This window comes from Monodelphis domestica, chromosome 5 (genome assembly GCF_027887165.1).
Source record: "Monodelphis domestica isolate mMonDom1 chromosome 5, mMonDom1.pri, whole genome shotgun sequence".
Taxonomy (NCBI): domain Eukaryota; kingdom Metazoa; phylum Chordata; class Mammalia; order Didelphimorphia; family Didelphidae; genus Monodelphis; species Monodelphis domestica.
In genome coordinates, this window is record NC_077231.1 from 40,283,394 (window position 1) to 40,307,786 (window position 24,393).

Here is a 24,393-nt window from a genome sequence, read left to right on the forward strand (position 1 = left end):
AAAGTCGTTACACTTAGCTAACCTTGGAAAGCAGAGTTTCAGGAAAGTAAACTGATACAAGTACAGGGCTGAAGCACGTCTAAAAGCCAAATTTTAAGAGTTAAGAGAAAGTAGTGAGAATAGGGGGCACGAAGTGAGGAAATGGAAGAATCAATTTGTTAAGCAACTACTCTGTGCCAATAATTGTGCTGAGTGTAGACTATTCTTTTTAGTTTAGCCATGAAAGGAAAGAGTGATGGCATGATTATTTTAGAGGAAGGACAGTCAAAGATTAGGGAGACCTGTGTGTGTGTGTGTGTGTGTGTGTGTGTGTGTGTGTGTGTGTGTGTGTGTGTAAGTGTAAGAGAGGGAGGGGGACGGGAATGTTTTGGGACCAGGTCCTCTCTCTCCATTTGAAGTGAGAATAGAACCTTTTAGAGCAAGTTGGCAAATTTTCAGTTTACATGCCAAGTTTTTGTGTATTGATTCCCTTCCTAGATCGAGACCTCAGAGGCCATCTAGTCAAACCCCTACTATAGTATCTCATAATAAGTTAAGCCATGTAATCATTGCTTAAATACCTTTTGACAACTCACTGCCTCATTCATTTGAGTGTGTGTATGTATATATCTTTTAAAAAGAAAAAAACCTTACCTTCCATCTTAGAATCAATACTAAATATTGGTTCTAAGGCAGAAGAGCGGTAAGGATTAGGCAATGGGGGTTAAATGACTTTTCCAGGGTCACCCAGCTGGGAAGTATCTGAGTTCAGATTTGAACCCAGGACCTCCCCAGGACCTCTAGATCTGGCTCTCTATTCATTGAACCAAAGCTTAGTCATGAGCTGCCCCTGTGTATTTCTCTTTAATGGTGACAGAGGGGAAGGAAGTAACGACATAGGTTCTATAATGCCTCAGAAGTTCTGATATGAGATATTCTGGCCAGTAGAAGCCAGAAGCAAAGAAAGTCCTCTCCTTTAAAAATGATAATTTACCTGAGATTCAAGGACTAAAGTTTAAACATTTTTGTAGAAATCCATTGAGAGCCAGGTGAAAATCAGAATGGAACAGGGGCAAGATTCCAGAATAGCAGAAAAGGGAAGTATGATAGTGGCAGTATAACTGAGGCAAACAGGGTTCAGTGACTTGCCCAGGGTCATCCAGAAGAAAAGGGAAGTCTAATAGTGGCAAAACCTAACGAATTCTTTTCACAATTTTGCAAAGGGTTTTCTCCAACAGTGACAGCTACAACTATGCAACTTTCCACTTTTGGCATCTATACCATAGATTTCTCTCATTTAGGATATTCCATAAAGGGCTTGCCACTTATATCCACACAGCCCTCAGTATTTTAATTTCAGGGTGGCCCAAGATTGAGAGAACTGGTGGTAAGTTCTATTAGCTACAGTACATTGTCTCCCTGTAGGAGCTGATACATTCGATTGAAAGTGGCATTGGGCTAAACCTGCTCCCTGCTAAGTAACATCTCTAGTGAAATTTGGAACTGGAGACAAGAGTAATTAATGGAGTCTATGTTCCTCTATTACATAAACTGGAGATATTAATCCATGCTAATAACATGGTTTTGGGGGCAGCTAGGTAGCTCAGTGGATAGAGTGTAAACCTGGAGTCAGGAAGAATCCTCTTCCTGAGTTCAAATCCAGCCTCAGGAACTTCTTAGTCAGGTGACCCTGGGCAAGTCACTTAACCCTGTTTGCCTTAGTTTTCTCATCTGTAAAATGAGCTGGAGAAGGAAATGGTCAACCACACCAGAAAGTCCCAAATGGAGTCAAGAAGAGTCAGATGTGACTGAAACAACTGAACAACAAATAACATGGTTTAAGAAAAGGAATGATCGAAGGGGATTTTATTCAGTTTTTGATGATTTCCTTCCTTAACCAAGATTTCAGGTCATGAGTTTATCTTCCTGAATAAATCACAAAATCATAGAATTTGAGATTTGGAAGGGACTTTAGCAGCTATCTAGTTCAACTTAGAGAAGGAAGGAATCTTCACAATTAAGGATAAATAGATGTAAATCCAATGATATGTACACCCATGTACATGTGTATACATACACACATAGTACACACATGTACATATGTGATGCACATGTAGCCACACACATGACAAATGCACATAAGCACACACGGATATACATACTTTCATCTATATCTCTCTGTTGATAAATGTTGGCCAGCTTCTGCTTAAGAACCTATAAGGAGGGAGAAGCTACTGCCTCCTACCACAGCCTGTTCCACCTGTGATTCGATCCAGTTGTTAAGTTTTTTTCTAATATCAAACCCAAATTTTCCTCTTGGTAACTTCCATCCATTACTTTTGATTCTGCCCTCTGGGGGCAAACGGAAAAAGTTTGCTCCCTTCTGAACATGATAGCGTTTTAAATTCTTGGTCAAAGATCTAATTAGTCCTTTCTTTTCCAGTCTCAAATTGCCCATTTCTTTCATCTGTCATGGACTCAAAGCTTTTCACCATCCCACTTTTCTTCTGGATGTTCTAAAGCTAAATGTCCTCCTTAAGTCATGGTGCCTAGAACTGAATACAGTTTTCCAGTGAGATTTGAAAAATGAAGAGTACAATGGAACTATCCTTTCCCTCTGCTCTGTTAATACAGACCATGATAACATTGACTTTTTTGGCTTTTCCCATCACATTCTTGGCTCATTGAGTCCATATTTCAGGTCACTGAGCCTATAGATCTTTTTCAGAACAAATGCTTTCTAATCATGTTACCCCTTTTGATTTTTTTGTACCCAAGTGTAAAAATTTATCCCTCTTGAGTTTCACTTAGATTCAACCTAATACTCTAGCCCATAAAGATTTTTTTGGATGTTGATTCTTTTTTGTATATGATCCATCCCTCCTAGCTTTGCATCATTAGCAAATATGATGAGCATGCCATTTATGCTTTTTTTTTTTAACCCTTCACTTCTGTCTTGGAGTCAATACTGTGTATTGGCTCCAAGGCAGAAGAGTGGTAAGGGCTAGGCAATGGGGGTTAAGTGACTTGCCCAGGGTCACACAGCTGGGAAGTGTCTGAGGCCAGATTTGAACCCAGGACCTCCCATCTCTAGGCCTGGCTCTCAATCCACTGAGCCACCCAGCTGCCCCCACCATTTATGCTTTTATCAAAGACATTCATACAAATGTTATAACAACCCAGACAGATAATCCCAGATTTCTGGATTACTTCACTGGAGACTTTATACCACATTGACATCGGAGAAGTAAGGACTACACTTTGAGTCTGGCCATCTACCCAGTTCTGGACCTATCTGATTTCCTTAAACAATCTAAATAGGATTCTTTGTTATACTTGACTTTCTTTTACTCAAGGTTAGTATCCAGAAGCTATTCATAATCTTCATAGATTATTTTAATCCATTAATTTTTGTTTTTTAAAAACCCTTATACCTTCAGTCTTAAAATCAATACTAAGTATTGGTTCCAAGGCAGAAGAGCAGAAAGGGCTAGGCAGTTGGGGTTAAATAACTTGCCCAGTGTCAGTTATTCAGCTAGAAAGTATCTGAGGTAAAATCTGAACCCAGTACCTCCCATCTCCAGTCCTGGCTCTCTAGCCACTGAAACACACAGCTGCTAGATCTTTTTGTTTTTAAACTCTTACCTTCCATCTTAGAATCAATACTATGTATTGGTTCTAAGGCAGAAGATTGGTATGGTCTAGGCAATGGTACTCAAGTGACTTGCTCAGGGTCACACATCTAGGAAGTGTTTGAAACCAGATTGGAATTTAGGATCTCCCATGTCTAGACTTGCCTCTCAATCTACTGACCTACCTAGGTGTTTTCCCCACCTCCTGCTGTCCCCCACAAATCTAAGAGGCCAGTAAACACCTTTTGCTCTATGATCAAAAAGGGTGTATCATGACAATATTTAATAACATTCAATATAAGTAAATAGGAAAAAGAGCAGTATGACATTGAATATTTTATGATCAGAGAAGTGATATTTTACTCTCTTAAAGTATTTCTGAGTTGGAAGGATCTCAATAGGATCATAGATTCAGACCTGGAAGGTATCTTAGGAGATCACTGAATCCAAACACCTCATCTCAAAAAGAAGTTTAGACCTTCGTGCCTTGTCCAAACTTACACAGATAGTTACAACTAGGATTCAGACTTGGGTTTTCTGATCCCAATTCCAGTTCCTTGAGCTTGTCAGTCTCCAAGATACTTTGCTTAAACTATTTTAAACACACATACACATATGCATGCATGCTTATTTCTTCATAACTTTCTTTGGTTTCCCAAGACTGAGTATTTTGGTCCAATATCTTTCACATGAGCCTTTCCATTTGTTGCATTTGGGGGCAGTGCCCTAGTTTGTTTCGGTAATGGTGTATCTGGAATCTCCAGTCTTTGAAAAGTGAGGTGCCAAAGTTATGTCCCCCTAGAACATGTACTATATACATTGGCTTATCATGAAAGATGGGGTGGGGATGAGACAAAAATGGCAGCAACAACCAGCCTTCATGCCAATGGAAATCTGCCTGCGTCTCATTTTTGGCATGTGTGCTGTATATTGCCAGTGCCTAATTTATGTGACTATGACTTCAGTAATTTGGTTGTAAGCTTCATTAATAACAAATAAAGATCGAATTTGTTTTGGCAACCAACTAACTGAGGTCTTGCTGCAAAATAAGGGATAACATTTTTGTTACCTATAAACCCATTTAGAATTCCACTTCTTTAGATTTTCCAGACTCAAAAAAGAAAAGGGGTGATGAGTCACATAATAAATGTGATACTAGAATTGTGCCATGTTGCTTTTTAGAGCATTGTATTTTAGTGTTTAATTATCTGTTTGCTATAAAAACTAGCAGCCTTGGCATTCTTCTACAATGTAAACAAAACAATATTGTTTAATTCCTTTTCTGCTTATTGCATCCTTAGGAGAAACTTTAAAATTTTCTGTTGGCTTGCTCACTTGCCAATTCTATGGATTTCAGAAAGTAATATCCAAGAGTTAGCTTTCCCCCCTATATGAGTAGGCTTTCCTTTTATTATAAAGTTTAGGGAATAAATGAATGTTCATTTTGAAGTATAAATTGCTTGAGAGCAGGAACTGCTTAATTTTTGTTTTTATATCTGTAGAGCTGACACAGTACCTGTAATATAATATACTTATTGAGTTTTGTCCTTGAATTCTTACCTGCCACGAGAGAGACCTTATTATACACAAATGGAATTTAATTCAAATAAAAGATATTTTTCAATTCTGTAAGTATTTCTTGAATGTCTGCCTTGTGCTCAGAATTGTACTAGTTACGATAATAACAACATTTGGAGGATCAATGATTTAGGACTGGAAAAAACCTTAAAAGTCATCTACTCCAGCCACATCATTTTATAGATGAGGAGCCTGATGCTTAGAAAAGTGAGGTTATTTGTCTGAGATCATGTTGGTAGTAGCAAACTGGGATTTGAACCCAGGTCCTCTAACTCCAAATGCATCATTGTTTTATGACAATTAAAAATCCCAAGAGTCTGGGTTCTGGGTAAGAAAATGAATACACTGAGCAGGTTATCAATAACTAATAAATTAACTGGTTAGTTATCTCTGTGATCAAAGACAAAGACCTTCAGTATCTTGAGTCATTGAATACAATTCTGGAAGCTCATTATTTAGCCCTCCCCTAGATATTTCCAATTGGTGAATACCTAATGAGGAGGAAGACTAATTTTTTTTACAATCCCTCCCTGATTCCTTCAGAGTGGTGGAGGGAATCATGCCTGGTCATGAGATTCTAATAGCTCTTGGCAATCTAGATGAGAAGACTTTAAAAAAAACAATTCCTAATTTAAGATATTTTGGGAAGAAGTTGAGAATTCTGCTATGAGGACCAGTAGATAAAATGGTTCACACATGCAGAGAAATTACATTAAATGATTCTACATCCTCACTTTGTTTTAATAGATACAAGTTAAATTATGTAGTATGATATGGAAATAGGATAGGAAGGAAAAGTTGGGGAAGTATGATGAATAAGGAGATCAGGGCTGCTATAACCCCTTTACTCCCCTTAGTCCCATACCTTTTTGCATAATAATGTACTCAGTTCAGCCTGTAACTACCCCAGAGCAAACATAGACCTATGCCCAAGTTCCCTTCATCTTTAGAGCTTAGGACGCAAATGTAAGGAAGTTTCCTACTCAGGCTCTACAAAAACAGGGCTCCCACCAGCAACTTCCTGATGGGCATTGGAGGTGAATGTGAGTTGGTGATACAGTGATTGGATTGGTCTGATTAAGTTTTGACCTACACAACTCATTTCAGTGGGGGACTGAAGGATGCTTGACTTAAGATACTTTTTTGTTTACTAAACAAGATGGATTTCACAATTGCTGTACCAGTTTAGAAGATACTCTGAGGCAAGGAACATAAGAGAATTCCAGGACAAAGGAAAGAGGAAAGAAGCTTGAAACACAGACCAAGCCTTAATTAGAAAATTACACAAAAATGAATGGGAGAAATGAATGAATTATGATATTTGAATTTAATGGACTGTATTATGTGTTAGAAATGGCCACCACTGGAAATATAAATAAAGTAAGGGAAATATATGAAGAGATGAAAAGAGAAGAAAAGAGAGTAAGAATAATATACACCATGATTACATTTAAAAAATTCACACAATTCAAGAGAAAAAATATCCAAGTCAAACAGATCCAAAGGGAATTCAAAGGCAGAAGATATTTATATTGCCATACCTATGTAATTTACATATTTTTAAACAAATTGGAAACAATATGGAGTTTGGGGTTTTGCACATAATTTTTTATGCATGTTTAGTTACATATTTTGGTGGTGATGGTGGTTACTAAGTATGTAATAAAATACTTGAAATAACAAAAGAAGAAAGTTATATAAAGCATTACATAGAAATAAAAATAATACAATATTAGAAAGAAATCTTCTCACTATCATTCTTTTTCTGGATGATAACTGAGAAGAGGCTTTAGATCTAGGGATTAATCAATCATTGTAATTGATGACCTTGACGTGATCAGTTTTGAGTTGGGGGAAGAAAATGAGGATTGACTGGGCAAGGGGAATAAAGAGTGACAGAAGAATAAAGCTATGGAGGTAGGAAAGACAGACCATTATTTTTAAAAGTTAGGCATTAAAATTAGGAAAGAGATCTATAGGGTTAAATAAAAAATTTTAAAGCAATGAGGGAACATCAATCTATTTTCTAGGCAGAGATGAAGGGAAAGAAGAAGAGAGAGGAAATTATTGATGAAACAAAGGAAATAGAGGAACCAAAAAGTTTATTTCCTAAGGTGATAAAAGAAAATGGAAAAGAGCCTATATATTCTAAAATATTTATAGCAATTCTCAAATTGCCAAAGAAATGGAAACTGAAGGGATATTCATCCATTGGGGAATGACTAAGCAAGTTGTGGCATAGAGTTGTGGTATGGCATAGAACGTATTGTTAATTTTTGAAAAATATGGAAAGACCTACATGAAACAAAGAGTTAAATGAATAGAACCAAGAAAACATCATATACAGGAACAGAAATATTGTGTGAAGAATGACTGGTGCATGTCCACCTCCAGAGAAAGACCTGATAAATAGAAGTAAGACATAGTTTTATATATACACCATATATCTTTTTGTCAAATGATGTCTTCTCTAATGGGGAGAGAGGAGGAATGGAGGAAGTTAACTGAGTATCTAAATGTAATACATAAAAAAAATGAAAAAAGTAGATAAGAGGGGAAGGGACAAAGTAACAATTAGAAGGATTAATTTAGGCAAAGATGAAGTCCATCTTATTCTTTGAAACTGGAAAGAAGAACAACATGGGTGAAATCAGGGAGTTTTTAAGGCACAGAAGAATTTGCTGCTCCTTTATCTGCTGAGAGAGGAGTGATTTGAAAATGGGGTTCTGAGATTAAGGAAAGAGAAAGCTTGAAACAGCTTCTTCAGTGTGCTTGATGGAAGTCAATATAAATTGACCACAAAGATATGAGGGATAAATTGAAAATAGAGAAGGAATTTGCAGCAGCACCAGTCAGCAAGATTTTGTGCCCTCTTCCAGCAAATGTTCAAGTGATGAAGGAAAGTGGTGATTTATCCAGAATATAAGGATTATCAAAATGATGGTTCTGACTATATGGAGCAATAACAAAAAAGAATAATAACGCTAGTGCTATTCTATGGGTAAAGGCAAAGCCATACTCCATTTAATTTACAAGGGTTAAATTTTTTTTTCTATAAAAGACTTTCTTTAAAATTAAGATTCTGGAATGTTATTCCTGTTTCTCAGTCTTGACTATTGTTGCCAAAATGATTGAATCTATAAAAATGTACTAATAGTTCTTATTTATATGCAGCACTATCAGGCTTGCAAAGCACTTTTTTCACAACAGCCTTGTGAAGTAGGTAATACAAATATTATTTACCCTATTTCCTAGCTCAGAAAACTGAGGAGTAGAGAAGTTAATTACCTTGCTTACAATAATGAACTCATCTGGATCCCAAACCTGGATATTCTGACTTGAGTCCTGAGCTCCATCCATCCATCAGCTAAGTCTCATTACTTATTAGTGATGTGTTACATTCATTTCACATTTTAGATAACATTCTCAAAATCCTGTCACTTAAGTTTTTCTGAGTGGTCTTCACAACAATGAGAGAGTAGCAACTACTTGGTATATGACAACTTTAAGGACTAGAGGTTAAGTTACACGCCCAAGGTCACATAGCTAAATGATGTCCCTCACTGTCTACTCTCTCTTTTCCCCCACTCCCTGAAGTTCTCCACTCCCATAGAGGTTAAGCAGCATTCCTCTCCTGTGTCAGTGTTTTTGAATCTGTGAACTTAAATTCTCTTCTCCTTTTGCAGCCCACTTGATTGGTTTCTGGAAAGACCCTGTACTCAAAAATAGGAATAAGGACAGGTCCCAGGCATAGGAAAGGCCAAACCTTCCTTCAGGGCTCTGGCACTCAAAATCTCACTTGCTGGGGAAGCAATGCAAAGTGTTTGAGTGTGAAATTGTGCTTTGAAGTGGGAACAAGAACTTCTTTTCCCTCAAACTGACCTTTAAAAAAAGAAACCATTGTTTTATCCCCCTTGAATTCAACATCTCAGCTTTCTGTTAACAAAGGGTGGTGCCCAGGAGTTTGAGCTAGAGTCGAGTGCACTTCACAGTCTGCTGACCCTTATGTGTTACATGGACCACATTTGGTTTGCTGGTCAGCTGAATGGTGCAGAAATTCGAGCCTGGACCTGGTTTGGGCTTTGAGGTCGCTTACATAAAGGAGCTGTCTTTGGGGAGTGCTCTATTTACAAAACTCAGCCCTTTGCTGAATCTGCACAGTGCCGGGACAAACACAGCAACAACAACGCGATTTGCTGGCTCTCATACCTCTTCTCCAAACCGGCCCCAGGAAGCCTCCAGGGACCTTTCCCACACTGTGAAGCGCTGAGCTTCAAATTCTCTTTCTGCTGCGGAGCCTGCGCTTTTCTCTAGCTCTCCCACTCTCCGAGGTGCTGGAGGCAGCCATGGAGCCAGGCTGGGCATGTGTTCATGGAGGCATGTATGAGCTCACTGAATGAACTGCCTCTCCTGGGCTTGATGATGCTAGGATTGTGGGCGGGAGCAGCAGCTCGCTCCTCTCCTCTTTCTTTCCCTCCCTCCTTCCCTCCCCATCCCCCAGCCCTCTTCCATCCCTCCGTTGGACTGTCTCTGCACTGCAGATGTCTTCCGGCCTTCGCACACCGAGCTCCCTGGGCGCCTCCCAGCTCTTCATCATGGCCCCTGGCCCGGCTCTTCTGCCCTGAATCACCTCTTCATCCCCAAGGGGACCTTCGGCAGCCCTGAGCTACAGCCGCGTTCTCTCCTCAGCAAAGGACCAGCTGCTTGCCTTCCCGGTTGCCAGGGCCTGGGCAGTGGCTGGGTGAGGCAGCAGCGGGGAGAGGAGTGGCTGGTAGCCTCCTCGGAGCCCTAGGCGGTTCCCCATGAGGCAGGACAAGCTGACCAGCTCCTTGAGACGAGGTGGGAGATGCCTCAAGCGGCAGAGCGGGGGAGGCGTAGGCAACATCCTCAGCAATGTGCTCAAGAAACGGAGCTGTATATCCCGGACCGCACCTCGGCTGCTCTGCACCCTGGAGCCGGGTGAGGATCCTGGGCTTCTCGTGCCCCTCACGTGCCCTGGCTCCCCTTTCCTTTCTCGGCTAGAGCCTCTGACACTCTGAGCCCCTGACCTCTCCCCACCCTCTAACACACCCGGAACCCCCAAGTGCTCTCTTACTGCTGCTCAGAGGAAAAGCACTCTCCGTGCCTACTTAATGACCCCCCCACCCCCATGCCCTGGGTTTGAAAGTGGCGCTGCATGGTTGAGGGTAGGGTGATGCCTCGGGGTCTTTGGCCCTTCCTTGAGCTTCACCAACAGCCTGGGAGGAAAGGAGCCAAACTGGGTGGGAGCATTTAGGATGATAAAGCTGTGGAGCTACTGGATTCCTGCCTGGGTGAGGGAAGGTGCAGGGCTTGGCCAAAGGTGGGAGAGAGTGCACAAAGGCCTGGGCAGGAGTGGCTTGCTAGCCCATCCACCAGCTTCATGAGTGAGAAAGATGAATGCCTGCCATAGATAGGTAGTTGACTGGGCGGCTCTTTCTGGTCATGCTCATCCCTGAATGTTAGGCACAAGAACAGGCAGGGTTTCCACCTCCTCTCTCTCCTCCACCCAATAACCCTGGAGCTGGGCATATTTAGTCTCAGTGTAGGGAACAAGGGAGACTGTTGGTTTGTTCTTAGTCTTGGAAACCTGTACTTTGGTTCTTCTGCTTGATAAGAGTTCTGAAGGTGGCAGGAGTTTGGGATCCAGGCATCTTGGCAGAAGAAAAGAGGCAGGGAGATTTAGGTGAAAGTTTGGTGTTATAGGACAGGTAGAAAGAGAATGAAGAGAATGGTTGGAGAAAATGACAGGAATATTTTCCCAAGACTTCAGGTGTGTGAGTGCCTGATCAGACTGGTCCATTCTCGTCTCCCATTCTGGGAGGTAAGAGGTCAATTTGCAAGGGGGTCTAGGGGAGGTCAACAGGGGTTGCAGGGCTATTCTGGCCATATCCTAGCTAAGCCCTTTCCTGAAGCCAGGTGTGTATGTAAACAACGTGTGTATGATCAGTGCTTCCTAGAGATACATAATGTTGCTTCAGGGTGGCAGAGCTCCTCCTTCTTTATAACACCCAACCTGCCCTGGGCTGGGCTCATGGTAGGCTGTGGGGTAGCAGGTGGACACCAGAAGGTGAATCACTCACCAGTCCTGGGGGGAGGTGGGGAGCCCAGACTTGTTAAGCTGTTGCTCTTTGAAACATACCAGTATGTTTCTCCAGAAACCCAGAGACCCCTTGCTTGAGGGAACTTCTCAGTTGTGTACTTGGTGTTAACCCCAACACCAAATTCAGAATGATGTAAACTGTATGCCTGAATACAATGATAGAGAAAAGAGCTCTGTTCAAACCTCCTGGTTTCTTTGTTTCTCTTTTCAAGCATATGGATGGGTACACATCTCCTCGTTTATTTTTAAACTTCCTTCTTTTGTTAAAAGTAAGCATTTTGTTTTTCTTAGAAGGGAAGAGCAGAATTATCAAGTAAAATGCAAACCTTCCCCCCTTTACTTTTTTAGGGGGGAAAGGATGAAAATGACCTGATTTTGGCACTTGGTGCAGCCTGAGAACTGTAGGTTCTGAGCTAAACCCTCTTTGACCCATTTTTTTTTTGGCATGGGAGAAAACTGTTTGGGCTTTAATTGTAGTGACTCCTATTCCCCACACAATTTCAGCGTAAAAAGGGAACTAGCTTTTTCTGGCAAAAGTACATCTATCCAGAAATATCCCAGTCTCTTCTTCAAAATATTAATGACAACATATGTCAGTGGTCCAAAAAAAGGAGTCTGGGGATCACGGGAGTTAGTAAGAGAAGTGATGTGAGACAATTACATTTCTTTATCTTTATTATAAACTGGAAGATGGGGGAAGTGAATGGCTGGCATACTCTTCTTCATTCAGCACCTAGGGTTTGGACAGCACCAACATTGTACCTTAGAAGTCTATCTTGGGAAGGGATTTTTGGAAGACTCTCTTCAACTAGAATCAAATTCTTGCCATTCTAAATAGATGAGAAGTCAACCAACTAAAACAAGAAAATGCTCTTTAGAGAAGGAGATTTTGCAATCACCTTCAGCATAGTACCCATGAATCCTTCAGAGTTGATTTGTAATCATAGAATCTACATTTTTTAGATCTGGAAAGTACTTTAGCAAAGTCACTCAATACAGTTCCCTTATTTTATAAATATGATACAAGAGGTTAAGTCAGATTGCCAGGATCGCATGGGCAGTCAGGAGAGGCAGTGTTGTACAGTGAAAAAAAAATGGCTTTGCAAACATAGGGCCTACGTTCAAATCTGCTTCTGCCTCTGACCTTGGATAAATTTTGGGACCAGGGCTTCAGTTTCCTCAATGTAAAATGAGGGGGTTGGCCTGGATGGTCACTGAGGTCCTTTCTACTCCTATATCTGTGATCCTGTAAATGGAGTGTACATATGTACATGTTTCTCTAATCTGTCTCTTGACTCTAAACTCATTTCTCTTTCCCTAAGGCAAGAGTCCTTAACTTTTTTTGAATCATGGACTTCTTTGGCAATCTGGCGAAGTTTATGTGCCCCTTCTCAGAATAATGTTTTTAAAATACATAAAATAAAACAAGAGTTACAAAGAAAAGCAATTATATTGAAATGAGTTCATAAAAAGAGGACAAGTTCATGGACTGTAGGTTAAGAACCCTTGCCCTGGTCTACAGCATGACTAGTATAGATGCCTTGAAGAATGAATGCGGATGTGTCTGTAGTATTCTGCACAAACCACTTGAGAAAATCTTAAGAGCAAAGTTAAAATCTGAGTTTAACAAGGCAAAACTTCTTCTTATAATCAGACCTATCCTAAAGTGGAATAGGCTTCCTTAGTGGGTAATTAATTTGCCCTTATTAGAAGCCTTCAAAAGGCTGAACACTTCTGAGGCATATTGTAGAAGGCATTTTTGTTCAGGTGTGGGTTGTGTTAAATGGCTTCTCAGATTGCTTTCAGCTCTATGATTCTCTGACCTATATGCACAAATACTCCAAGGCTCTAAGACTGAAGTGTACTGGATTTAGGATTAAATATAACATTTTTTCCTTTTTTCTTTATCTTTCACCTGTATAAATATTCTCTCTCTCTCTCTCTCTCTCTCTCTCTCTCTCTCTCTCTCTCTCTCTCTCTCTCTCTCTCTCTCTCTCTTCTCTCTCTCTCTCTCTCTCTCTCTCTCTCTCTCTCTCTCTCTCTCTCTCTCTCTCTCTCTCTCTCTCTCTCTCTCTCTCCCTCTCTCTCCTTCTTCCTCTCCCTCTCCCTCTTCCCCCCCCCCCCCACCCTCTGCCTCTCTGCTTAAGGGAGGCCACTGAGGATCTTTAGCTACAAACTATTCAATCTAATGTGAAAAGTTGTGGAAAAGTTCTTCCTGAAAACACATGGCAGTCAGTAGCTTAGAAATATGAAATGTCACCACTTAATTGGTTTGCAATTTGCCAAAATGAGCATTACTGTTAATATAGATCAATAGATCTTTTTTCCATTTTATCTTCAAATTCCCCAGTGGAGTGTCTTTTAAAAACTGAATAAAATGGATCATTATTAAGTTGTTATCAAATTGATTTTGCATCTAGAAGTAAATGGAGTATAAAACATTACAGATTTGATATTATATTTTAATAAACCTTTCCTTGAGTTTCAATAACAATAATATATGCTTTAATATAAGGCTTTGCTTAATTGAACTTTGAAACAAATGATACAAATGTATCCTCTACACCTTCCTTCATTGTATTATCTCTGTTCCTTAGTTTTAGAAACAGAGGGAGAGAGCTGTATTCAAGCTCATTTATCAGGCATAATTAAAATTTTGTTCTTTAAGCTTTTCACCTAAAATAGTTGTCTAATTATCTGCAAAAAATCATGCCATCAATGTAGATATTGAATTTTAGAATGTTAGAATGACAGGATGAAATGGAACATTTCACAGAGGGGAGGGTAGTGTCATCACTACAGTTTTTCACAATTTAATTTTTCATTTGTTGATCCATGCAAGGCTTAAAAGTTGTGTAGGCAATGCCTGTGGATCCTATCCTATTTTAATCTTTAAAATTGCTCTTCTCTTTTTTCTTTTTTCCAGGACTTTTAGTGGGCATCAATGAATATAATTTAAACAAAAGCATTATCATTACTTTCTCATTTAATAATTCTATAGCATGAGTTTAATTTCCATTTGAAATCATTTCAATGTTGTCTGATGTCTCCTTCCATAAATAATATAAAGCATGTATTTTTCTTCTAGGGGTTGACACGAAGTTGAAGTTCACTCTTGAGCCATCTTTAGGTCAAAATGGTTTCCAGCAGGTAATGTAAGATGTTTATGAAGTGACATTAACTCACTTCAGGGTATCTGAAGATATATGCAGAGGTATCTCAAAGTTAGACTAGTAGCTATAATTTACAAATACAGGGAGTCCTAAAAGTCTTGTGCAGCTTCAAGAATTAAGTCTTATTGCTTAGAACTGCACTAAGAATTTTGAATACCCTGTATGTGTGTATGTATGCATACATGTCCCCAAATTCTTATTTTAAGCACGTTCTGTCACTGCTTCTTTCTGCCTTTATTTTTCTCTTTCTGTCTCTGTCTTTCTTTCTATATGACAACATTTCAGTTTTTTCAGTAAAGTTAAAAAGACCAGATCAATGTGTACATGGACAAATTTTATAAACTTTCCTATTTTTATGTCCTTATAAACGTTCCATTGTAAAGTTCTTTACTGATAAAACTGAAGGCAACATATTTCCTTGCATATAACATAAACATACACATAGGTTTCTATTGTGGATCCATTTTGATGTTCTTCTAATCCTCCTTGTTTCTAGTGGTATGATGCTCTCAAGGCTGTAGCCAGACTTTCAACTGGAATACCAAAGGAGTGGAGAAGAAAGGTATGTAGAGGGCTTTAAAAATATTATTACTATGTTACATTTTTTGAAGGGAATTTTAGAACTTATGGGATTTTAAAAAAGTGAATTCTAACTCAACAGTTTAAAAAATGTTCTTCTTTGTATATCCATGCTAATCTGATTTCTGATAGCAATAATCGAAAAAATTGTTTTAAAAATTAAAATCGTCATTTATTGAGATGACACCATAAAATTATAACAAAATATTTCTCCTATAAACCTGAGACCCAAACTCTTAAAAATACACAGCATCATCAGTTGGAAGAGCAGAAACAAAAAAATAAGCTGGTAATGAGGCACACATATGGCTAAGTCATACCCCTGGAATGGAAAGGCCCTGATGTCCTTTCTTTTTTTTTTCTAAATTAAGTTTATTTATTTAATTCATTAATTTAGGATGTTTTTCCATGGTTACATGATTCATGTTCTTTCCCTCCTCTACTCCTACCCCTTCCCATAGCCAACAAGCTATTCCACTGGGTTTTTCATTTGCCATAATTTTTGCAATAGAATGATTGTTTAGTCTACATCCCCAATCTTATCCCCATGGAACCATGTGACCAAGCAGTTGATTTTCTTCTGTGTTTCTACTCCCACAGTTCTTTCTCTGGGTATGGATAGCATCTTTCTCAGAAGTCCCTCAGAATTGTCCTGGATCATTGTATTGCTGCTAGTAGAGAAGTCCATTGCAATGTATTGTACTACAGTGTATCAGTCTCTGTGTATAATATTCTCCTGGTTCCGCTCTTTTCGCTCTGCATCACTTTATGGAGGTCATTCAAGTTCACATGGAATTCCTCCAGTTCATTATTCCTTTGAGCACAATAGTATTCCATCACCAACATATACCAGTTTGTTCAGCCATTCCCCAATCAAAGGACATCCCCTCATTTTCCAATTTTTTTGCCACCACAAAGAGCACAGCGATGAATATTCTTGTACATGTATTTTTCCTTATTATCTCTTTGGGGTATAAACCCAGCACTATTATGGCTGGGTCAAAGGGTAGACAATCTTTTAGGGCCCTTTGGGCATAGTTCCAAAATGCCTTCCAGAATGGTTGAATCAATTTACAATTCCACTAGCAATGCATTAATGTCTAATTTTGCCACATCCCCTCCAACATTTATTAGTTTTCTTTGTTGTCACATTAGACAATCTGCTAGGTGTGAGGTGAAAGCTCAGGGTTGTTTTGATTTGCATTTCTCTAACTATAAGAGATTTAAAACACTTTTTTCATGTGCTTATTGATAGTTTTGATTTGAAAATTGCCTATTCATGTTGCTTGTTCACTTATCAGTTGGGGAATGGCTTGGTTTTTTGTACAATTGATTTAGCTCTTTATAAATTTGAGTAATTAGACCTTTGTCAGAGGTTTTTGTTATAAAGATTTTCCCCCCAATTTGTGCTTCCCTTCTAATTTTGGTTGCATTGGTTTTGTTTGTACAAACTCTTTTTAATATAGTGTAATCAAAATTATTCATTTTACATTTTGAAATATTCTCTATCTCTTGCTTGGTCTTAAAGTCCTTTCCCATAGATCTGACAGGTATACTGTTCTATTTTCCCCTAATTTACTTATAGTTTCTTTCTTTCTTTTTAAGTCATTCACCTATTCTGAATTTATCTTGGGATAGGATGTGAGATGTTGATCTAAAATCTAATTCCTCCCATACTGTTTTCCAATTTTCCCAGTAGTTTTTGACAAATAGTGGGTTTTTGTCCCCAAAGCTGGAATCTTTGAATTTATCATACTCTATCTTGCTGAGGTCATTTATCCCAACTCTATTCCATTGATCCTCCCTTTTGTCTCTTGGCCATATTGTTTTGATGAATACTGCCTTGTAGTACATTTTAAGATCTGGTACTGCTAGCCCCCCATCCTTCACATTTTTTCATTATTTCCCTTGATATTCTTGATCTTTTGTTTTTCCAAATGAACTTTGCTATAATATTTTCTAGTTCAATAAAAAAGTTTCTTGGTAGTTTGTAAATACACTATCATAAAAAGTAATACTGAATTGAGTAATATAATTTCAGAGATCATATTTTTATACACTTAGTTCAACATTTAATTTTTAGCCCTTACATATGGCACTGAATACGTAAATTAATTTGGGTATGAATGTCATTTTTATTATGTTAGTTCATCCTAACTATGAGCAATTAATATTTTCCAGTTGTTTAGATCTTGTTTTAATTTGTAAAATTGTAAAGTGTTTTGTAGCTGTGTTTGTATAATTCTTGTGTTTGCCTTGGCAAATAAATTCCTAAGTATTTTATATTGTCTAGGGTGATTTTGAATGGAATTTCTCTTTCTAACTCTTGCTGCTGAATTGGGTTGGAAATATATAGAAATGCTGATGGTTTGTGTGGGTTTATTTTGTATCCTGCAACTTTGCTAAAGTTTATTATTTTCACTAGGTTTTTAGTTGATTCTCTAGGATTCTTTATGTAGACCATCATATCATCTGCAAATAGTGATAGTTTAGTCTCCTCATTACCTGCTTCAATACCTTAAAACTCCTACCATTTAACCCTTACACTTTCAATTTCTTTTTCTTTTCCAATTGCTAATGCTAGCATTTCTAGTACAATGTTAAATAATAGAGGTGATAATGAACATCCTTGCTTCACTTCTGATCTTATTAGGAAGACTTCTAATTTATCCCCATTGCAGATGATGTTTCATGATGGTTTTAAATTTATATTGTTTATTATTTTTAGGAAAGGCCCTTCGATTCCTATACTTTCTAGTTTTTTCAATGGGAATCAGTATTGTATTTTGTCAAACACTTTTTCTGCATAATCATGTGATTTTTGTTGGTTTGGTTGTTGATATTGTCAATTATGTGGATGGTTTTCTAATATTAAACCATTCTAGCATTCCTGGTATAAATCCCACTTGATCATAGTGAATAATCCTAGTGATCATTTGCTGAAGTCTTTTTGTTAGTAGTCTATTTAAGATTTTTGCGTCTATGTTCATTAAGGAGATTGGTCTGTAGTTTTCTTTCTCTGTTTTTGGTCTGCCTGGCTTTGGAATCAGTACCAAATTTGTGTCATAAAAAGAATTCAGTTGAACTTCTTTGCTTATTTTGTCAAATAGTTTGTATGGTATTGGGATTAGTTGTTCTTTAAATGTTTGATAGAATTCACTTGTGAATTCTGGCTCTGGGGATTTTTTCTTAGGGAGTTCTTTGATGGCTTGTTCAATTTCTGTTTCTGATATGGGATTCTATTTATATAGTATTCTATTTCCTCTTCTGTTAATCTAGGCAGCCTATATTTTTGTAAATATTCATCCATATTACTTAAATTGCTGTATTTATTGCCATATAATTGGGCAAAATAATTCTTAATAATTACCTCAATTTCTTCTTCATTAGAGGTGAGGTCTCCCTTTTCATCTTTGATACTGTTAATTTGGTTTCCTTTTTTCCTTTTTTAAAATTAGTTTGACCAGTACTTTGTCTATTTTATTTGTTTTTTTTTCAAAGTACCAGCTTCTAGTCTTATTTATTAATTCAATAGTTTTTACTTCCAGTTTTATTAATTTCTACTTTAATTTTTAGGATCTCTAATTTAGTTTTCATCTGAGAATTTTTAATTTGTTCACTTTCTAGTTTTTAAATTTGCATGCCCAATTCTGATTTGTTGATATATGATCTCAGGAATATAAAACTTCCTTTGAGTATTGCTTTGGCTGCATCCCATAGGTTTTGATATGATGTCTCATCATTTTCATTCTCTTCAATGAAATTATTAATTATTTTATGATTTGTTCTTTAACCAATCAATTTTGGAGAATCATATTATTTAATTTCTAATTATTTTTTTATTTGCATTTCCATGTACCCTTACTAATTATTATTTTGATTGTGTTATGATCTGAAAAGGTTGCATTTATTTCTGTTTTTTTTTGCAATGTTTTATGCCTAGTACATGGTCAATCTTTGTGAATGTACCATTTGTTCCTTTTTGCTCCTATTTATTTTTCTCTATATATCTATAAACTCTAATTTTTCTAAGATTTCATTCACATCTCTTACCTCTTTCTTATTTATTTTTTGGTTTGATTTATCTAGATCTGATAGAGGAAGGTTTAGGTTTCCCACTAGTGTAGTTTTACTATCGTTTTCCTTCTTTAGCTCCAGTAGTTTCTGCTTTAAAGCCTTGGATGCTATTGCCATTTGGTGCACACGTTGAGTACTGCTATTTCTTCATTGTCTACACTGCCTTTTATCAGGATGTAATTACCTTCTCTATCTCTTTTAATCAGACCTATTTTTAGTTTGGCTTTGTCAGATATTGTGGTTGCAACTCCTGTCTTCTATTTCTCAGTTGATGTCCAATAAATTTTGCTCCATCTTCTTGCCTTTGCCCTTTGTGTTTCTACCTGCCTCATGTGTTTTTCTTGTAGATGACATATGGTAAGATTGTGGTTTCTAATCCACTCTGCTATTTGCTTGTGTTTTATGGATGAATTCATCCCATTCACATTCAGAGTTATGATTACCACCTCTGTATTCCCCATCATTTTTATTTCCTCTCCTAGTCCTACCCTTTCTTCTTTCACTATTTCCTTCTACACGAGTGTTTTCAATCAGTCACCCTGTTGCCCATCCTTGTAAGAATTAAATTAATATTTCTACATATATATATATATATTTATTTATAAGGTTTATTAGAAAGGGTAGACAATCATAGTTTTACATCTCATCATTCCTCTAAGTAACCTAACCATGAGTTGCCTAGCCTGCCAGTCCCTTCCTCTTTCCTCCTTACCTGCCTTCTCTGTTCTCATTTTCATTCAAAAAGCCCCCTCACTTCTTTGATGTACAGCCTGTTCACGGATGCAAAACCTGGCATAACTGTGCTATGTGAGGAATATTGATGGACAGGTCAGGTTAATCAGGAAGGGGAGGGAATGAACTTCCTTGACACACCTTTATTTTACTTCCATTCCCACCCCCTCCCTTCTTATTCCCTTCTTATTTTACTTTAGGGTTTATTAAATTCCCATCTCCCTATATTTCCCTCCCTTTTAGTACTCCCCTCCCACTTCCCACCTTGGTTTTTTTCTCTCTCAACTTCCTTGTAAGGTAAGATAGAATCCTATACTCCAATGTATCTAGATGCTCTTCCCTCTCAGGATTGATTCTACTGAGAGCAAGGTTTATTATTATTAGCACTCTCTTCCTCTCCTTCTTATAATGATAATCTTCCCCTCCCCCTCCCCTGTGCCTCTTTATATTTTACTATTTTTCTTGGTGCCCTTTTCTATTCCCTCTGCTTTTTTTTTACATATCATCTTAAACCACTTAGTACCGCAACCTCTACCTATGAATAATTCTTCTAACTACTATGATAGTGAAAACAGTTTTTGAGAGTTACAAATATCATTTTTCCATATAGGAATATAAAGAACTTTACCTTATTGAAACCCTTAAATCCCCCCCCCCTTTTTGGTTGACCTTTTCATGTTTCTCTTGAATTTTATATTTGGGCATGAAATTTACCTTTTAGTTTTGGTCTTTTCTTCACAGATACTTGGAAATCTTCTATTTTGTTAAATGCTCATACTTTCTCCTGGAAGTATATAATCAATTTTGATGGGTAGGTGATCCTTGGTTGTAAACCCAATTCTCTTTCCTTTCTGAATATCATGTTCCAAACTTTGTGGTCCTTTAGTGTGGAAGCTGCCAGATCATGATGTGTAATCCTGACTCGAGATCCTTGATATCTGAATTATCTTTTTCTGGCTTCTTGCAATATTTTCTCCTTGGCTTGGAAGTTCTTGAATTTGGCAATTATATTTCTGGGGGTTCTCTTTTGAGGATTTAATATAAAAGGTGATCTATGGACACTTTCAATGCCAACTTTGCCTTATTGTTCAAGGATATCAGGGCAATTTTCTTAGTTAATTTCTTGTAATATGATGTTAATGCTTCTGTTTTTTTCTAGGTTTTCAGGTAGACCTATGATTCTCAAACTGTCTCTCCTGGACCTGTTTTCCAGGTCTGATGTCTTGTCAATGAGATAGTTCATGTTTCCTTCTATTTTTGTCATTCTTTTCACTTTCCTTTATTATTTATTGCTGTCTTGTGAGATTATTAGCTTCTACTTGCCCAATTCTAGTCTTTAAAGACTGGTTTTCAACTATGATCTTTTGATTTTCCTTTTAGGTTTTGTCTAACCTGGTTTTCATGGCTTCTAGCAGGTCATTTCTGGTCTACAATTTGCTTATTGTTTCATTTGATTTCTGTGCCTCTTTTTCCAAGTGGGAGATTCTGTCTTCTAAACTGTTATTTTCCTTTTGAATTACTTGCATTTCTTTTTCCCACTTTTCTTCCCATTGTTTCTCCATCTTTATTACTTGGTTCTTGAACTCTAATTTAAATTCCTTGAGAGCTTGTGACCAATTTCCATTTTTTTGGAAAGTTTGGAAGTGCTCTCTTGTTTGTCACTCTCTGCTGTCACCTGTGTAGCCTGCTGTTTTTCTCCATAGATATTATCCTGGGTCAGAGGCTTTTTCTTATTTTTTTCTTCTTATTTTTTTGGAAGTTGTAGATTGTAGTTCTTGGGTGTTGGTGGCCATTGCTGTGTTAGGTTTCTCTTCTCTTCCCAGCCGTATGTCTGACTGAGAAGGGTAGTCAGCTCTTTATGTATTGAGCTTCAGAGAGATTTTTGCCCTGAGGCTATTTTTTCGAGTCTCTGCAGCTTCTGCTGTGGCCAGTCTGTTTCTGTGCTATCTTTGCTCCCACCCTCTGCACTCTTTCACCTTGGGTTCCAAGTCTCACTGCCAAAGCTTTTCACTGTTGTCTGGGGTAAGACTGTGATGACTTTTTTTTTTCTTGCCACTGGGCTGGGATGACTCTGCGAGAGAGAGTGAGGCCAAGACTTTGTGTAACTGTCTCACTTAAATCTAATTTGTTCATGAATCAAATGACATCACTCGAAATGCCATTTTGGTCCTCTTTGAGTACAAAGGACAACCACCACCACCACCACCACCACCACTGCTCTCCTTCCTTATCTCTGTCTGCTGACTTCCCTGGCTTCCTTTAAATCTCAATTAAAATATTCTAAAAGAAACCTTCCCCCACACCTCTTAATTCTAATGCCTTCCCTCTTTTAATGCTTTTTAATGATCTCATATATAGCTTGTTTGTACATGTTTGTTGGCTTGTCCCCCCACCCACCCCCATTAGACTGTGAGCTTTTTTGAGGGCAGAAACTCTCTTTTATCTCTTTTTTGCATCCATAGCAATTGACACAGTGTAGGCACATAGTAAGTACTTAAAAGATATTTATTGATGGAATGATTTACCCAAGTTTAGAGGTTACTTAGGGCTGTTTAAACCAAATGAAGTATTAACATTCTTTGAAAGGGTCCTAATAATAATGTAGGTTTCAAATTACATCTCACCTACCTAAGTAGAACAAATAAAATGAATCATCATTTTGTAGATCTTTAGTAGAAAGTCCTTGTGTGACATTCAAGTGTTGATGGTTTGGGTATCCTAATGCCTTTCAATTGCTCTAATTGGTCCTGCAAATTTAGATAAGGATCATGCAGATTTCCACATGTTGCTACAATTTATATAGGAACTATTAATTTCTCTCAGTAAAGAAAAAGTAGAAACTGCATAATTTTACTTGAGTGTATTACATTTTTCTAGGTTTGGCTGACCTTGGCAGACCACTACTTACATAGTATAGCCATTGACTGGGATAAAACCATGCGCTTCACTTTCAATGAAAGAAGTAACCCTGATGACGATTCCATGGGAATTCAGATAGTAAAGGTAATTGTCCTAGCATGTGGCTTATTGTCCTAATGGTTAGTAGCAAAATGGATGTCTAAAGTCTTTGCATATACAGATCTTTTGGGGTGAATGCCTCACATTTTTACTCTCATTTCATGAGTAGTGTCTTCATTTCTGCGTAGTCTAAAGATTTCTATATTGCCAGCATCTTTTATGTAAAACACTGACTGTGTCAGCTCTTTGAAAATGCAAGTTTTATGGGTTGTCACTAACTTGTGGTGCAATTGTTTTCTTTCTGGAGAGGGTGATGGGCTATTTAAAAATCCTTTATCCCCACAATGTATTCACCAAAGTAGATTTTTGGCTGATTGTAAAATCCAGCATTGGAAGTTTAAAAAGGACAGGTATTTATATTTTAAAGTGATTTGACTTTTATTAGATTATTTCTACTTTAAAAAAGGGACATTTGCTGGCAAGGTTAGCTAATAGAATATTAGACTTAAATGGAAATTCCAAGACAAGTGCTCAGGCTGATTTGGCATAATTAGAGCTTAGTGTTAATGTAGCCAAGATTATTGGTTTGATTTTGGATTGAGCCAGTTTTCTTTCGATTTAGTTCCATGTTTCCAGACTGTGCTCTTCATCCTGAATACCTATGCTGGAAAAATAAATGTGATTAATTTAAAAAAATAATATTTGATTTTCTTCCTCAATTATATGAGAAAACCATTTTAACCTTTCTTTTAAAAGTTTGAGCCAATTTCTGACTTTTTCCTCTGGACATTGCTTACCCATTATCACCCTCAGTTTCTTCAGTTGTAATGAAGGGCTTGTGATCACTAAGATTCATTCTAATTCTGATGTGCCATGGTTCTTTATTCATGTACATATGTATGTGTGTTATGGCCCAAACATAGAAAACTTCCCATTTGGTTAGATCTATCTCTCTGGGAAAGATTCCCCAATGGGCAGCTAGGGGGCTCAGTGGTTTGACAGATAGGTCTTCCTTTTCTCCTTTACTCCTCTCTCCTCTCCCTGAGATGGCAAGCAATCTAGTATAGATTTTACATGTATAACAATGTAAAACATTTCCCCATATTAGTTATTTTGTGAAAGAAAATTTGAACAAACAAAAGAAAAATGAAGAAATAAAGTGAAATATAGTATGTCTTGATCTATATCCATATTTCTTTGGTTCAGAAAGGTAATTAATTTGGGAGATCTGGGAAGTAGTATAAGGGACCAGCTGGGAAAGTGTGGATGAGGAGATCATTACTAATCTACAGCTACATATTGAATACCGAAAAAAGATTCAAGTTTGTTTTTTTTCAAGGGCAATTAGGTGGCACAGTGAAGAGAGCATTGGACCTGGAGTCAGGAAGACCTGAATTCAAATTTGGCCTCAGACACTTACTAGCTGGGGGAAGCAAGGAAAATTATTTAACCTTGTTTATCTCAGTTTCCTCATTGGTAAAATGAGCTGTAGAAGGGTTTTTTTTCCTTTCTGAACAATAGCTAGAATGAGAGGATGACAAGCTGAAAGCAGGGTTGGTAGTCT

At 37.7% G+C, this 24,393-nt stretch overlaps 1 protein-coding gene across 4 annotated transcripts in view; it reads left to right on the forward strand.

Annotated features, from left to right (window-relative positions):
- The window catches only part of TBC1D30 (TBC1 domain family member 30), a 144,894-nt gene that overhangs the window by 75,125 nt on the left and 45,376 nt on the right, over positions 1-24,393 (forward strand). For 2 of the 4 annotated variants that reach the window (XM_056800714.1, XM_056800713.1), the window contains exons 3-5: positions 14,399-14,460; positions 14,980-15,045; positions 22,749-22,874. In XM_056800714.1, the coding sequence (XP_056656692.1) occupies positions 14,399-14,460; positions 14,980-15,045; positions 22,749-22,874 (254 nt within the window). Of the gene's footprint in view, positions 1-5,718; positions 10,149-14,398; positions 14,461-14,979; positions 15,046-22,748; positions 22,875-24,393 lie in introns of those variants that run through there. The other 2 variants (XM_001381477.4, XM_056800715.1) reach the window with 2 other exon arrangements.